Source organism: Lineus longissimus, chromosome 9, assembly GCF_910592395.1.
Source record: "Lineus longissimus chromosome 9, tnLinLong1.2, whole genome shotgun sequence".
In the NCBI taxonomy this organism is placed as follows: Eukaryota; Metazoa; Nemertea; class Pilidiophora; order Heteronemertea; family Lineidae; genus Lineus; species Lineus longissimus.
The window spans coordinates 16,757,956-16,773,994 of NC_088316.1; the positions used below are offsets into that span (position 1 = coordinate 16,757,956).

A 16,039-nucleotide genomic window follows, 5' to 3' on the forward strand; every position below is an offset into this window, starting at 1 on the left:
TCGTTGACCCAGTACATTCAGCAATTCTACACATAAGTGCACTACTCTCGAATCCAGTGCATTGCACACGAACATGGCAATCACGTTTGAATTGAAGAGCAGTTCTCGGCACTCTGCAGACCGTCTGCCAATACAGTCCCCATCCCAGCGCAGGTGCATCGTGTGATTAGATCGAGGCAGACATTGCAAGAAGATATATCATCCAAAGCAGAAACCTGTGTTGCAGAATGATTTTTGTCAAGAAATGTCATTTCTCTTTCTTGCACCAGCTGCGTGCATGTACAGTGTTTTTCAGTAGTAAACGATGACTGTATTATGCTTTACATTCTATCCCTCATACGCCTTGGAGGCTGTTAGATACATGTACATGTAGTGCCAATTATTGATCAAAGCTTAAACAAAGCATTTGACTAGCACTAGAGAAACAAAACATGATTGAACCGATAAGTTTTTTAATCTGAGGAATAACTGGAAAAAAATCCAAACCCATCTTCCCAAACTACATCCACAATGTTCAATTAGGCGTCCATTACAGCTGACCCATGGCAAGATCCATCGATAGTATGGATCTCACCCCAATCGCGTTTCCATTGCCATTACGAGTGACAAATCTAATGCGAATCTTGGGAGGCAATCGGGAACAAACTGAAACTGGCAGCGAGTTCTGTTAAGGGTCTTTAGGTCCGGAGGCATGTTCAGACTCAACACTGATTTACCAGATGGTCACCAGTTATTGGCTGTCTGTATGTCTTGTTTCACTTAGCTGTTAGTAGTGAGAAGTAAAACATCAAACTTTCGAAAGCACTTACATTAAATGAACTTAAAATAAGAGAGATTGACCTTTCAGCTAATTTAGGTGCACCCGTTATATAAAATAGAATCCAAAATAAACCTGATAAATGGCAGTAATCACACAGATGGTGTCGAAATAAAAGGGATCACGGGGAAGAGCGGCGCAAGTCACCGACGCAGATTGTCACTCAGTCACCAGACTGATCTCATTTAAACTTAAGTTTGAATCGGATCTTAAGTACCTTCAAGGCATAATTCCCTTCACTCCAACAGCCAATATTTGAAGTGCATAAGAGTCAATACTGTAGGCCATTTAACTTTGCCCGTAATAGCTTTAAATGAAGTGCTAGAGGCTGCTAACTTATGGAGAGGTAACATTAGGTAGAAGAATATGATTACACTCGTTCTCTACTTAAAGGAAATGATGGTGAAAAAATCAATGCTTCTGACTTGTCTGAGGAAGAAGTATTTATATCGAAGGTCTCGGGAGCAACCAGTTGGTTATTCCAAGATTACACCAGCAGCAGACGCTGATAATATGATTAAAATGATAAAAACCACTAAATTGATGGCATACACAGAAAACCTGCGTCATTGGTTCCTGGGTTTTCTTGTTTTTTATGAATCGGATGCTCTGCGGCAGGATGCGCTGAGATATCTTCCTTTTGCATTGTGACATTAATTACCTGTCATGCCACTCACGCAGAAAGTGCAGCTCTTCTTTAATATTCAAGAAAAAATACACCACTTAAATTCCCACCACTTAATCAAACAAATTCAATATTTGAAATGTTCTTATAGAGGATATTCGTTGGTGTTGAAATACAGAATGATTTTTTTTCTGGCTGAGAATTACTGGTGGTTTGGTGTTCATTTTCTTGAACTCACCCTAAATCACAGTATTCCATGATAAAGGACTACTCAGTATGTGGTTTACAGCGTTGGTTTACAGAAATGCACAGTGAGTCCCATTTCTCAATATTTCCTTTTAGAAAGATTTAAAATTTAATTTCTGCATTTGTCATTCCCCATTCGTCTTTTCATAATTAACAATGAAGTGGGATGCAGTGGAACCTAATCTCTTCCATAAAACGACAGTAATATCAGCTGATGAGCAAGCACATGACGGCTGTAGAAGACATAACAGAAATCCCGATGTGAATGATAACAACGTAAAACAAGAATTACCGTCACGGGACCCGGAGCCGAGCGTGAAGTCGGCCACAGGTGGTAGAAACCACAAGCCGCATGTGTTCTTCACATTTTGATGGGAATGGTATGGCTTCATGGCGTGTTCCTGTTCATAAGAAAAGTTGGCTTGCTTCAGATCATCTTCGCTTCGAACATTGGTTTGCCGTCAAATAGAATAATTGTCTTCATGATCTGTCAGTAGCTGCATAGTCTGTATCTTTGAGATAGTACAGTTTTCCGTATAAGCAAATATGCTGAAATCTGACTAACGCACTATCTATCCTTCTCGCCAATAGATGTTTCCAAACTTGGTTGATGTCTTCCCTTTCACAAATGAAGTCACACGGCAATAAACTACGTTCTGCTACCATACATGTATAACGAGTAATAAACTACGCTCTGCTACCATGTAACAGACAAATAAACTACGCTCTGCTACCACATAACCGACAAATAAACTACGCTCTGCTACCATGTAACCGACAAATAAACTACGCTCTGCTACCACATAACCGACAAATAAACTACGCTCTGCTACCATATAACCGACAAATAAACTACGCTCTGCTACCATATAAACGACAAATAAACTGAGTTCTGCTACCATACATGCTATAACGAGTAATAAACTACGCTCTGCTACCATATAAACGACAAATAAACTGAGTTCTGCTACCATACATACTATAACGAGTAATAAACTACGCTTTGCTACCATATAACCGACAAATACACTACGCTCTGCTACCATATAAACGGCGGGCCACGCAATTTCTTCGAAGGCTGCGGCGCGCTGTCTAAAGAGGGTGTAGATCTTGCCTACTTGTACCTAGGGTGGACTAAATTCCCTCGGCCAGTACGTCGTCTGACTCGAATACGATAGATGTAAAGCGGAATTCGAGGTGAACAAAGAACAAGTCACATCTAAGCTGAATTATTCAAAATACCACAATGTGTTACTTATGGCTGCTGATGTACCACATCTCCCCAATCATCCCTCTATTGTATTAGCGAATCGATAAAGTACAAATATCTCTATTAGGGAATTGATATGGGGAAACCTGAGGCCGCCAATTCCATCATCAACGAATATGTTAGATTGATTTGGTTTACTCGCCAATCAAGCCACCATAACACCGGCACTCTCGTCGAGTTAGAGTTGGTTACTTGATCGTGGTCACCGTTCCATTAATACGCAGTAGTCTAGATCAGTAGACGAGGTTAACTGCCTGTCCAGGATCCAGTAAATTCGAACAACCCGCCACAGCATCCCTAGCTGCCACACGGTGCCACAGTGACTTCTCGCATGGAGTTCGTGAAATGCCGAGAATTCTTCTGTAACCGCAAAGTTAGCCAGTCAGTCTAGTTGCCGTTTTGAGCAACGAATGTCAAGCAAATGGCCACCGTCCATCCAGACAGGCTGACAATTAATCCGCTTACCCATCATAGCTGTCACTTACTATCCATTTGGAGACATCATAGCTGGACGGGTTCTTGATTAAATTTGGCCAATTCTTATCTCCCCTCTCCTTTGAGGGTAAGTTGACCCGTTAGTTGAATGATTAGTTTCGGTCGTACGCAGCTTGTAGATTACACTTCACGGTGTCATTATAACTTTCTATCTTCGTCAAATACTAAATCAAGTTACAGAATTCATGTGATTTGCAGAAGTTTTCTTGGTGATCCATGGTCAAGCAAAGCAGTATCATCCCATATTGCATTGTTGTAGATATTAGCTCGCTCTGGTAACTTCAATTAGAGTTGTTGCTGAGTATTTGAAGTGTCATTGAAGATCTGCATCAGCCTGACCAACCCTGGTACATCCTGTCAGGGGTAATAGCACTCCTTTGAAGAATAGGTCAATGGCCACTCTGATGGGCGCCTTCGACGCTTTCTCTCGGTATAATCGGATGAGGCACGCTTGTCAGTGTCCGCACCTGTGGTCAATCTGATGGCACCTGATCACAACTAACCATAGCTTGTTAGGGTAGCTTTCATCATGCGCTGAGGTAAAGGTAGTGAAGACCTATTAAGGTGTAACAGGAGTGTATTGGCAGCGACGCACTGACTCACTTGCGCTCTAGAACGGAAAGATCGCTACTCAAGCCGTCGGCCTCACTTGTACAAAATTCGTCAAAACATAATGTATAAGGCGTCCCTCGCCCTAGGAGTAAGCCATTATTATTTTTCCTTCATAAGAATAGAGTTTTTAATGGAAAATCCCCATGAGTTACACTATGTCGAAAATTGATTTTGACGACACATGGTGTTCTGGGAAGAAGCGCATTAGAAATTTAAAAGTTAATGGAGATTCGTGTTGCTTTGTTGAACCATATTGCTGATAGACAGTGAATTCTTGCATTAACAGGGTTTGCAAGGGATATAATAAAAATGTATCAAGGCAAGAAGCATGTGACACCAGTGATTGAGGCAAAGGCCTGAACTTCCCAATCCTAGCTGCAGGCTCCATAAATACTCAAATGAAAATACAAGGTTGTGAAAATGATTTACATCTCGCCAAAACCCTTCCGATCGAATGGCGAAAATGATCATATGATTCCCAAGCTATGATTGCATTTGCTTGATCGAGTTTGTGAAGTCTGAGATGAAATTATCTTCATCTGTTGATGGATGTGGAAATGGTGAATGCGTTCGGCGAAGAAGTAATTTAAGCCGAGAAAGTTAATGGAGATATGATGGATTTTTTCAATTTGGTTATTTGTTTCTTTGATAAAGCAGCTATCTTAACCGAGGTTGGAGTTTATAAGTTACTGGCGATATGAGGGATTTTTTGACAGCCTATCAGTACCTAGTTGGCAAAGGCTGGATTACAAGCTTCCCACGAATTTGGGGTTATGGGAATGTAGGCCTGAGGGTCTTAAGCTAGGCGAATCAATTTGAATCGAGTACGAGCTCTATACAAATGCTGAACATTGTTATCATTGGGAAGGAATCTGGTGCGAACACATGAATGTCTCACCTTCATTTGCCCGCTATTGAATATTTCGGACAATAATTCTGACAATCATATTACATGTATAAGCTCTACAATTTTTCTACCGACTGCCATACTTCACTTTTCTCCATACAAGTTACCTTTTTGTTTCACATTTGACAAGTAGTTGTGAAGTTTCTTAACAGAAACATACTAAAAGAACGTTCCCATCTTCAATCTAATCGCGATGGAAAATGCCCTTCCCTTTGGAAGACCGACCTCCCTCGAGAAATCCTGACTACGCTTTTGCTTATCGCCAAAACTTTTTGTGTGAAGGAAGACCCTCTTCTACCCTCAACCCCAAATCAATTGAACTTCTTTTGGCCACAGTCTAAATTGAGTTCTGGTCCCTTCGGTCGACTTGGCGGAGAGTAAACAATAAGGCTAATCAAATTGTGTCTGCTGCTCAGAAAGATGCCGGGCTCTCTCTAATTTCCCAAATGGATTTACGGTCAGTGGAGATGGTAGATAAGCAGTTTAGTTGAGATTGCTTGGTGACGCTTGCTCTGGTTTTGGCAGTGTTTTTAAAAGGATATTGTACCCTATATCAAGAAAAACGTTAAAAAAAGATATTTTTCAAAATAAGTCTGTCTCAGAACAAAGGACTATTTTCTGATGACAAATAGATATTCAGCGGATTCTATTTGCCAAAACAGTGATCAGTAACAAGGAGTGGTCTCGGACCATGTAAGCACCCTTTACCCATTTATCTCTTAAGTAATAATTTATTTTCTTATATCAAACTCATCTACATACAATATATGTCACACAATTGTAACACAAATCTCCCATGTTTCTCTTCGTAGGTGCTATATTTGACGACAGTCCGGACTCCAAGGAAGTTCTCACAGCCTTCAAGTATGCCATCATGAAACATAACGATGACGCTTCCTACCGGTTCCGACCCCTCATCAAGATGATAAAGGCATCAGATAGTCTCCAGCTTAGCAGAGCCAGTAAGTTACATGCCGATCTGTCGGCGTTGTGCGTCGGCAGGCGTTGTGCGTCGGACTTCAGGATTTATCGTATATTCCACAAATAGCTCCACCTAAGTTCAGGTATCTACGTGTCGGTCTTGCTCTTTAGATCTTTCGAGCAAGACATTCATTAATCATTCTATAAAGTGTTGTAACGTCACCTGCGAGGATAGGATTCAGCTGAATTATTTATCATCGTATGACAGAAAACACACTTGAGACTTCTCGGGATTACGGGAGATGGCAACAGGAAGACACGTTTCAAGGCCACGGGTGGCCAGATGAAGAAGACTCCTTTGCAGTCGCATAACTAAGTCGTCATGCGAATGCCAACACAAGCCACCATACTGAATCCGCTAATTAGTGCAATCGTACGATGTCATCATGGAACATAAAGTCGTCAGGGGTCACTTGATCAGTGTAAAAACGCTGGAAAGGCCCTTTAACTACTCGCTGCTCTATACGACCGTCATTTTGTCATTGTGTGAAGATCCCGAGAAGTCGGATACAATCCAGATACAAAATCTAGAAATTTTGTTCTAGCTTCTGCCGATCGTGAACCATATTCAAAGTAATCAAAGGAATATTGCCAGGAGTAGTCTATTTGTACAATTCTTCCATTTATTTTGTAACCTTTGAAAGATATCATCGATCTATTCAAATGTAATATTTGGGTTAATATCAACGATGATATCAATCATATTATAGCACCCGATCCACCTCGCTCCGGTAACCATGCATGAATATTCACTCTTCAAGTCACTGAATATCAAATTAATGTTATCATATCCGCGAACGCTGCTCTTTTCTTAAGCGATAATGAGAAGAAGAAACACATCAGGGGTGAGGAGGAATTGAATCATGTAATTAAGTTTTGCTGATAGAATCAAATTGATACCATAGCTTATTTTTGGTATTAATTTTCCAGAATGCTCTGCAATAAATAAGTTTTTAGGCGAGATTCGATGGTCATATTGACAATGGTCGACTGCATGACATGGTGGCCTCACAGCAAACTCAGGTGTCCTCCACGATATGAATACACCAAATACCCGCCTGCAACATTCCTGATTGGGCTAATACCACAATAAGCCATGCCCAGCCATGTGATTAAGCACTTCCTCTGGCCTAATCGATATGACAATCTCATTGAGTCTTCCTGAGCTTCACCGGGCCGCTCCCCGGTCCCCTGCACCCAGGTTCATTACGCTCACCCGAGCAGAGGGGAAGCTTATGAGTCTCCCTGATAGTCTGGTTTTCCTTTTTCCATCCCATTCATCATTTCTGCTTAAACATCTAGCTATGGGGTATTCGGAAAGAGTATGTCAGATTCGTTGGGCTCTTCAAAGTGGACAAGCGTGTCATAAGGCTCCATACGTAAATCATGTTCTTTCTCAGCTGTACAGGAGCAATAGGGGAAATCTGCCAAAGAAGTCGTCGAAAAGTACACTTACTTACCTCGTAGGCTACTTCGCCGTCGGTAGCTTATCACATGGACTGCAAAACCTGCCTATCGAACCAAATATGCTGAAACCCAAATCCTCTTCAGTAGCGGACTTAAGTGAAAAAAACCCTGAGGGATCTGATAACTAGTTTGGGTTCCAGACTCCTCAATCTGCAGACTCAGACTGAATTTCTGAATAGCCTTTACACGGACCAGCTGTTCAACTGCAATCAGTATTGGACACTTGCAGCCCGGTCACCCGATGTATGATGGATGGGACAGCTTATAATCAGTTATGAACGCTATGATCAAATATGGCATTGTCATTGTGATCGTGACTATATGATATTTTGAATCGCTTTGATACTACGGATCAGGTGTTTAGGCTGTTATCGGAGTTGGACACTGGCATCCTCATCATCATCAAGTGATGTATGATCGATGGGGCGGGTTGTCTAGCATTTCGTTATGTATATATTATATATATATATACATATACTTACCTTTTGCGACAATCTAACTCATTCATTCTTGAAGTGTAGCGGCCCTACAAATCGATAATCATAGTTTTTTTTTACGAAATTTCCAAATTGCTGATCTTGCCATTTCATCCCGAAGTGAATTGTACACCTACAACTCACCTACGACTACGTAACTGAATAAGCAGTCAAAAAGGCTGGTCCAAATAGTACTGAAGCGCAATTTAGTCACCTCGTTTGACCAGGCAAACGGATGGTAATCAACCGCGGGTGCTAAGATCGCTTCCGCCACCAATCTCCCTCATCATTCCGAACAGGTACAGCTATAATCGCCGGCCATTGTACAAGTGGACAAGACGCCATCCCATCCTCCAAAGGAAATTACCCCGTCGCTTACATCAATAATCAACCGCCGCTGACATCAATAATCACAGACAGCTGTCATCGGAGGAGACCCACACAAAGACGGTGTACGAGATTGGTTCGATTCAGGGTGAAAGAGTTTCCTGGCGATCCTAAATCATTTTCTCTGATCAGAGTGATTGGCTGCGGGTTCTGTACCTGCCGAGAAAATCGAGCTCCAGATTGATGAGTTTTTACCAACCGGTGTTGCGGCCAGTAACCATTCTCTGCAATGGTTATTTAAGGGAAATCAGTGGCATCATGGTAATTGCACTGCCGAACTTATATAAAAAGCCTACGCCAGGTACATGCAAGTTGACCGTTAGTCGATTCGGCGGTCAGTCAGAATGGAGATGTTCCGATTCCTCGTTCCGACCGGATATCATAAATGCCATCGGTTTAGACACATTTTCAGTATATTTCTCCATTTTTTTCAGTCTGCGACATCATGGCAGACGGTGTCTTCCTGGTTCTCGGCCCCAGCAGAATCAAGTCGCTCAATGTTGTCCAGTCATACAGCATGAACTTCAGAATGCCCTACGTGACTTCAGGAACGGCTACCAAAATCAACCCACACCGCCAGAGGTTCATTCTTCACATGCGGCCTCAATTCACCCAAGCTCTCGTGGATCTCATTGTTTTCTACAGGTGGAAGTCCATACACTATCTCTACGACACTAACGAAGGTAAATTATGAAGTAAATACAATGAACAATGAAAGAGCGAAAATGTATTAAAATCACGGAAAATACATTGAAAACGCGGAATCTTGCTAAAAACACGGAAATTTCCGCACATGCCTCAAAAGTACAGGACAAATATGGAAACAGAAAATGAGGTCTATATCTCGTCACCAATGTATTAGCTACACTTTTCCCAAATTGCATGCAACAAAAAGCTGAAGTGTTGCTGCTCAATATTCTAGCTATCGTACGTACTCTCTAATGCATTAATCATGATCAATCATAACTCACCATGATGAACACATCAGACTAACGCATGCAAGCCAAACGATGTTGTGGCTGCGAAGACTAGTCACAGAGTGGTGAGACTTTGAGGTTATCTTGCAAATGATGACAGCCCATACATGCGAAATGCGACGAAGTGGCGGTCGTTTTCATATGTCTTAGTTCGTCGACTTATGCTCGGCTTGGTGGATGTAATTGCGTTTTCGGTTGCTTTTTCTTTATTTTCGGGGTTCGTTTAGCATAACGTAATGAGTTAAAATTCGCCCCTTGCAATTCCTTGGAACGTACAAATTTGAATATCGTTACGCGGTTTCCGTTATTAAATGAACAATGTCGCTTTGGATTTTTTCGGCAATATTTAAAAAAAAATTTAACATGTAAAACCAATTTTCGCAAGGTTTGATGCGCATAGAGGAGCTGGTTCATCTTCTACACGAACATGACGGTGGCGACACCCATATTGACATCGACGTGCGGCAAGTAGCGGACCCCTATGACGCCTACAACCTCCTCCGCCAAATGGACAATATGGAACGGCCTCAAGAGGAGAAGAACATCATACTGGACTTCGCCACGGAGAATGCTACACAGTCCATCCTCAGGCAGGTACATGTTCTGCACCAATAAAACTTTTTTTATCATTCAATCTGGACGACATCCGATTCCATGTACTGCCGATTTGAAGTGCACCTCAACAGGAACAATATATATTAATGAATGCTAATTCCACCATTACATGAAGTACCTCCTCATGATGTGCACCATCTTTACCTCTACTCAGGGAGCGTTGACCGTGTCCGGTTTCTCTGCTTTCAGATTCGTCAGATGGGTATGAACAGAGCCAAGTACCACTACCTAGTTGCTGGACTGGTAGGTTTTCTCACAGCCTTTCGCGAGAATTATTACCTGCTGTTTGTTGCAAACAAGGGCGTCAGCGTCTGTTTCAACGTTGACCCATAGGTGTCAAGATCGTTCTGGGGCCGTTTTGGGCAACGAAATCGAGATGAATTTCATTCCTAACATCATATGGTACTTTAAGAAATGCTCAAGAAGTAACAGTATTTGTAAAGAGAGATGCATTCATTGTGTACATGATAGTCGGTTTTGATTGGTTAATGGTTGGAGACTGTACCGATCAAGCTGGATCAACGGCGTTTTATTGGTTGATAATACGGGAATGCGTTACAGGAGGATGTTACAGAAGCTTAAAATCCCAGTTACGAAAGTGTGCAATACTACTCATTAAAAGCTCAAATTATTTTTCAGAATATAAAAGCCTTTGACTTTGAAGGCTTTATGTACAGTGGCGTGAACATGACGGGGTTCCAGCTGTTGGACTTGGATGATCTTAACCTGAAGATCTTCCTCAGCGATTGGAAAAACCTCGACACGGACCATTGGCCGGGGGCCGGGAAGGAAACTATCAGCGTAAGTCTGCATGGGTCGAACAGAGTAGAGATTTCAGCCGAACAAGAAAACCTGACGGGCGGGTGGTAAGGACACGCGCAACGAAAGCTTCTTAAGTCGTTGCACAGACACTAAACATTACGGTTTGGGAAGATTTCGAAAAAGAATTGTATGATACGATATACAAGTCAAATTCTGTTGGCAGTTTGGAGTCATAGAGCTGTTTGTACGGCCGTACGTTTTCCTACTTTCAGTACGAAGCTGCGCTCACCTACGATGCCGTCCATGTGATTGGTGGAGCTTTAGATGACATGCGTGGTGAGAACCGGGAGGTGTTCCGGTATACGTTCCGCCACAAGCAAGTCTACAACAACGGCAGCCGCGGTATACAGTGCTCAAGTGATCCGGTGGTGCCGTGGAAACATGGGGAAGGGATCACGAATGCCTTGCAAAGGGTAGGTAACGGGGTACAAAACACATCATAGTATAGAGGGTCGTCCAATAGAAACAAAACCGCCCTTCTTGCAGCCAACGAGCACAGCTATGTATATGAGGGTCTTGGGAGGCTGTGAGTTCAACCAGGAGTAGAGTGTCTTATTGAAAACATGACCTCTAAAAGTCAGCGAAATCTGCAGTTTTGATATGATGTCATTTCCCGCTGCAGGTCCGCTATAATGGTCTGACTGGCAACGTAGCCTTTGATTCAAAAGGCCATCGAAAAGAGTACCAGCTTGATGTATGGTCAATTCAGCAGCGTCTGGGCATGGTCAAGGTACGTACAATACGAGTCAGAAGTAACTGCACTTGCTATTTTGTATGTTCTTTTGAGATATTATGAAAGGAATAAGGTGATTTTGATCATGACAAAGATGGCATGAGAAGAAGATCCACATGAAACGTAATAACCTTATTACTTAGTCCCTTTGGACAGGTATGGTACTGCTGCCGTCTACGATCTTGCAAAGTTCTTAGTTTGAAACCAGTTAAGATTCGATAGAATGAAACTTTAAATCTTTGTCCATATAGTGGGGGTCTAATTGTTTCTTTCTTCGATTCTTCTACTCTAGGTTGGAAACTGGTCGAAGCCTGATGGCCTCGTGGTCACTGGCATTGAACTGTTTGAGAACACGACAGATGACTCCGAAAACAAAACTAAACGGATCACAAGCATTTTGGTAGGTTTCTTAGAGCATTCCAAGCATTTTAGTAGGTTTTTTAACGCATAGCTCTTGAACGTCGGTTCATGAGGTTCCTGGGCTCCATTCCTCTCACAATCCTAAAGACTTATGCAATGCTTTTTGTAAAGCTAGCTTTTCGATCGTAATTCCATCCTTTCAGGTCGATCCATTCCTTTACCAAAAGACAGACTCGGAAGACGGCATACCCCTCGTAGGCAACGATCGCTTCGAGGGCTATTGTAAGGACCTTGCCCAGCTTATATCTGAAATGGCCAAGTTTTCCTACCAAATACAGATTGTCAAGGATCGGAAATATGGAGCATTGGAGAATGGTTCCTGGACGGGGATGATAGGCGAGTTAACTAGACAGGTACGTTCAGCTACTACAACTACATGTTGCTTGATAAGTATACATGTACATGTATATTGCCATTAAAACCCATCGTTACTCAAACATAACTTATATGACATTTAGAGTACTGGTATTTCACATTTGCTTGACGGATAAGCCGGCCGGAAAACGGGCCTCCCTTCTATATATTTCCCAGATAATCCAGCATTTTCCGGCTAATTTCACTGTTTGACGAGATGAGGCCAAAACATCCGATATTTTCAGCTGCAATCCTGTTTTCTGAAAATTCCCAGCTCATTCTCTGTCTGAGTAAATAGGTTATTATTTTCGTCAGATTTAGTGATAATTCTTCTGTCCCTTTCTCTTCAAAGATTTAGTTTACGTTTGTAATCTTTTCGTCCCTTTCAGGAGGCAGATATAGTGATAGCACCGTTAACGATAACATCCAAACGAGAGCGAGTGGTGGATTTTAGTAAACCCTTCATGAACCTCGGCATCAGTATCATGATCAAGAAGCCGGACAAGCAAAAACCAGGTGTCTTCTCTTTCCTGGCTCCCCTAGCACCGAGGGTATGGTTCTGTATCCTCCTGGCCGCCGTTGTCGTGAGTTTGTTCCTTTTCTTTGTCAGCCGTGTCAGTCCCACTGAATGGATCGTGGAAAAAGCACTCTATTCCGAGACCTTGCTCAATGAGTTTGGATTTGGAAATAGCCTCTGGTATGCGCTGGGGGCTTTTATGCAGCAAGGAGGCGATGCTGCACCTAGGTACGTAATATACTATTTTTCCATCTAAACGCTCTTTATAAATGATTTCGGAATGTAGACTTTAACCAACAGGGGAGAAGCTGAGGTTATCGAAACGTTACTCTAGTTGTGGATATTTTCAAAAAATGACAGTTGCTATAATGTTAAAGGCTATTGGTGAACCACTGGACTGGCAATCCAGACAACTATTTCTGCAAATTTCAAAGTAAATTCACCAACATTGTTGATGTCGCTAAAAGGCACTTTCTGGTACATGTACTTCTTTCAGGTCATTCAAATCGTATGGTGTCTCTCCTGCCTCCTTCTTTTATCATCTTAAACGGCCAATCTAACCACCTTCCCTTTCTTTATACAGGTCAATGTCAGGCCGTGTGGTGGCCAGCGTGTGGTCTCTATTCTGTCTCATCCTCATATCATCCTAAAGGGCCAATCTAACCACCTTCTTTTTCTTACAGGTCAATGTCAGGCCGTGTGGTGGCCAGCGTGTGGTCTCTCTTCTGTCTCATCCTCATATCATCCTACACGGCCAATCTTGCCGCCTTCCTCACTATAGAACGAATGCTCACACCTATCAACTCTGTAGAAGACTTAGCTGGTCAAAATGAGATTAAATATGGAACCATAGATTCCGGCTCAACTAAATCATTTTTCGAGGTGAGTGGTGGGCGAAGTTTGCAATAGAACGATATTTACCCGATTTTTCCGTATAGGGAATGTGAATTTGTAATGAATTTGTTCTAACGCGGGGTCACTCCCAAGCCGTTTAATCATGTCTCTTTTTTCAGTCATCTAAGATTAGCGTATATAAAGGCATGGGCCAACGGATGTTGGAGGACCCGTCAGTCTTCGTCAAGTCGAAAAGAGAGGGTGTGGAACGAGTGAGAAGTTCCAAGGGAAAATATGCATTTCTGACGGAGTCCACCATGAATGAGTTCACGAATCAGAGAAAGCCATGCAACACCATGAAAGTTGGGGATAATTTAGATTCCAAAGGATATGGGGTTGCAACGCCCTTAAATTCGGATATAAGGTATATTTTTCTTGAGATCCATATGCGTACAAGTATATAATATTTCAATCAGTTAACTGAACAATCCCTAGTAATATCTTTTTTCACACAACTGAAGTATTTCCTATATCTTGTACGCGTACCGTAGCTTTAAACTTGTTGAAAAAGGTTTAACTTTTATCATTTCTGAAAATCAGCAGTTGCATGCTTCGAATAAATGACTTCAAAAAGTATATGCATAACGTTGGTAATTATTATGATAATTTGATATTTTCCTCCAGATCTGATGTTAATCTAGCAGTATTGAAACTTCGAGAAGAAGAGACACTCACCACTTTACAAAAGAAATGGTGGTATGATAAGAGTGAATGCGTTCATGATAAAAAGGTACGTCACTTTTTGAATGGTTTCCGAAATTTTGTTGTTATGCGTCCAGGCTTAATCCACGCTTGAGCCTAGTGTATTGCCAGTGGCAACCAAAGCGGGAAACCCCATCAGCGCAATCAGTCCTGAAATCCTTCATTTCTCTCTCTCTAGGACTAAGAGAGCTCGTTCACATTCAGTAACTTAGCTGGGTTGTTCTTGAACCTATCAGGTGACCGTAGGTAGCCTGCAAGTGGCGATGGCTGTCAATCCTCTTGCTGGAATTCACTGACAAATTTCGTTTCTCTTCTCTAGGACTCTAAACAGAGCTCGCTCAGCCTCAGTAACTTAGCTGGAGTGTTCTACATCCTAATAGGTGGCCTAGGTTTGGCCATGGCCGTCTCACTGCTGGAATTTCTCTATAAATCCAAGAAAGAAGCTAGGAAGAAGAAGGTAACCATACTGCAGAGTTAGTGTAATTTGATATACTTTTTTTTCTTAAAATTCATAGGCCAGCAAACCAAAATTCGAACACCTTTTTTTGGGAAGAATTGGTTATATTACAGTCTATTTAAAACTTTGCTGCTGGAAGTCATATTTTTGTCAGTTTTTGATGGTGTAGCAATCGAAAATGTCCCACTGGAAAAATTGTCCGGTTCCACTTTATTCAGAAGGGTTATGGCGTATTGATAGAAACCACGACCGTCAATACCTCAGAGATATAATAGAATCTTTTGCTTTCCGGAATTCTACCCTAGGACATCTCAAACTCATACATTAGGTGCATATTTTTCTCTAACAGACATACAATGTCCTTGAATTTACAGTCGTTCCACCATCTTCCTATGTTCTTACAGACAACGCTCAGCCAAGCTATCCGATCCAAAGCGGGCTTCAGGATACGTGGAGAAGTGGAAGAGAACGGTCACCATGCACAACATTCGCCCCCACCGCCAATGGCGGTGGATCGTAACAACCACAGGGATTGTGTAGATAGATATACTGGGAAATATGAAGCAACAGTAAGTACAAGTTGCAATGGGTACGATGATGAAGCAACAATAAGTACAAGATGCAATGGGTATGATGAAGCAACAGTAAGAATACAAGATGTCATGCGGGGTATTATGAAGCATCATTAAGTGAAATATGCAATGGGTACGATGAAGCAACAGTAAGAATACAAGATACCATGGGTATGATGAAGCATCAGTAAGTGAAATATGCAATGGGTACGATAAAGCAACAGTAAGTACACAAAATAATGGGTATCTTGACCAATAGTACGTACAATCCCACGCTACGATCGCATGTCTTTTTGCTTACTTATCGAAACCAAGACTTGCTTGAATTAGTTTGGGGAGGGGTCGATACTAGTGAGACGGGGCTGGTTGGACATTGAGATGATTTTTTGAGTGAAACGTAAAGAGACGTTGCTTAACTTAGGCCTACTGGACGTGTTCTCATTTCTTTGCAGTATACATATACAGCACCAGCACCTCTTGTGACGTATGAACCTAACGACACGCACAGTCAGAGTCACACGGAAGTTTGACACTCGTCCGCCCCTCTACCACCAAGTAGAGAACTCCACATCTAAAAATACAAAAATGATTGCAGCTGCTACCTCTTGATTTCCTCGTTACGAACATCCGTAACACTATTACGAACTGTCGCAATTTAAACTTCTTAACGTGATTGATATATTTTACCTCTAC

The 16,039-nt window shown here is 42.0% G+C and overlaps 1 protein-coding gene across 2 annotated transcripts in view; it reads left to right on the plus strand.

The window, feature by feature from the left end:
* LOC135493104 (glutamate receptor-like) overlaps positions 1-15,964 on the plus strand; it is a 39,459-nt gene extending 23,495 nt beyond the window's left edge. The window contains exons 2-17 of one of the 2 annotated variants that reach the window (XM_064780018.1): positions 5,785-5,934; positions 8,718-8,966; positions 9,646-9,854; positions 10,065-10,118; positions 10,515-10,676; positions 10,910-11,110; positions 11,320-11,427; positions 11,723-11,830; positions 11,994-12,203; positions 12,594-12,949; positions 13,405-13,603; positions 13,735-13,979; positions 14,240-14,345; positions 14,637-14,774; positions 15,179-15,343; positions 15,799-15,964. In XM_064780018.1, the coding sequence (XP_064636088.1) occupies positions 5,785-5,934; positions 8,718-8,966; positions 9,646-9,854; positions 10,065-10,118; positions 10,515-10,676; positions 10,910-11,110; positions 11,320-11,427; positions 11,723-11,830; positions 11,994-12,203; positions 12,594-12,949; positions 13,405-13,603; positions 13,735-13,979; positions 14,240-14,345; positions 14,637-14,774; positions 15,179-15,343; positions 15,799-15,876 (2,738 nt within the window). In that variant the 3' untranslated portion in view covers positions 15,877-15,964. Of the gene's footprint in view, positions 1-5,784; positions 5,935-8,717; positions 8,967-9,645; positions 9,855-10,064; positions 10,119-10,514; positions 10,677-10,909; positions 11,111-11,319; positions 11,428-11,722; positions 11,831-11,993; positions 12,204-12,593; positions 12,950-13,404; positions 13,604-13,734; positions 13,980-14,239; positions 14,346-14,636; positions 14,791-15,178; positions 15,344-15,798 lie in introns of both variants that reach the window. The other variant, XM_064780019.1, reaches the window with a different exon arrangement.
* The last annotated feature ends 75 nt before the right edge of the window (positions 15,965-16,039 follow it).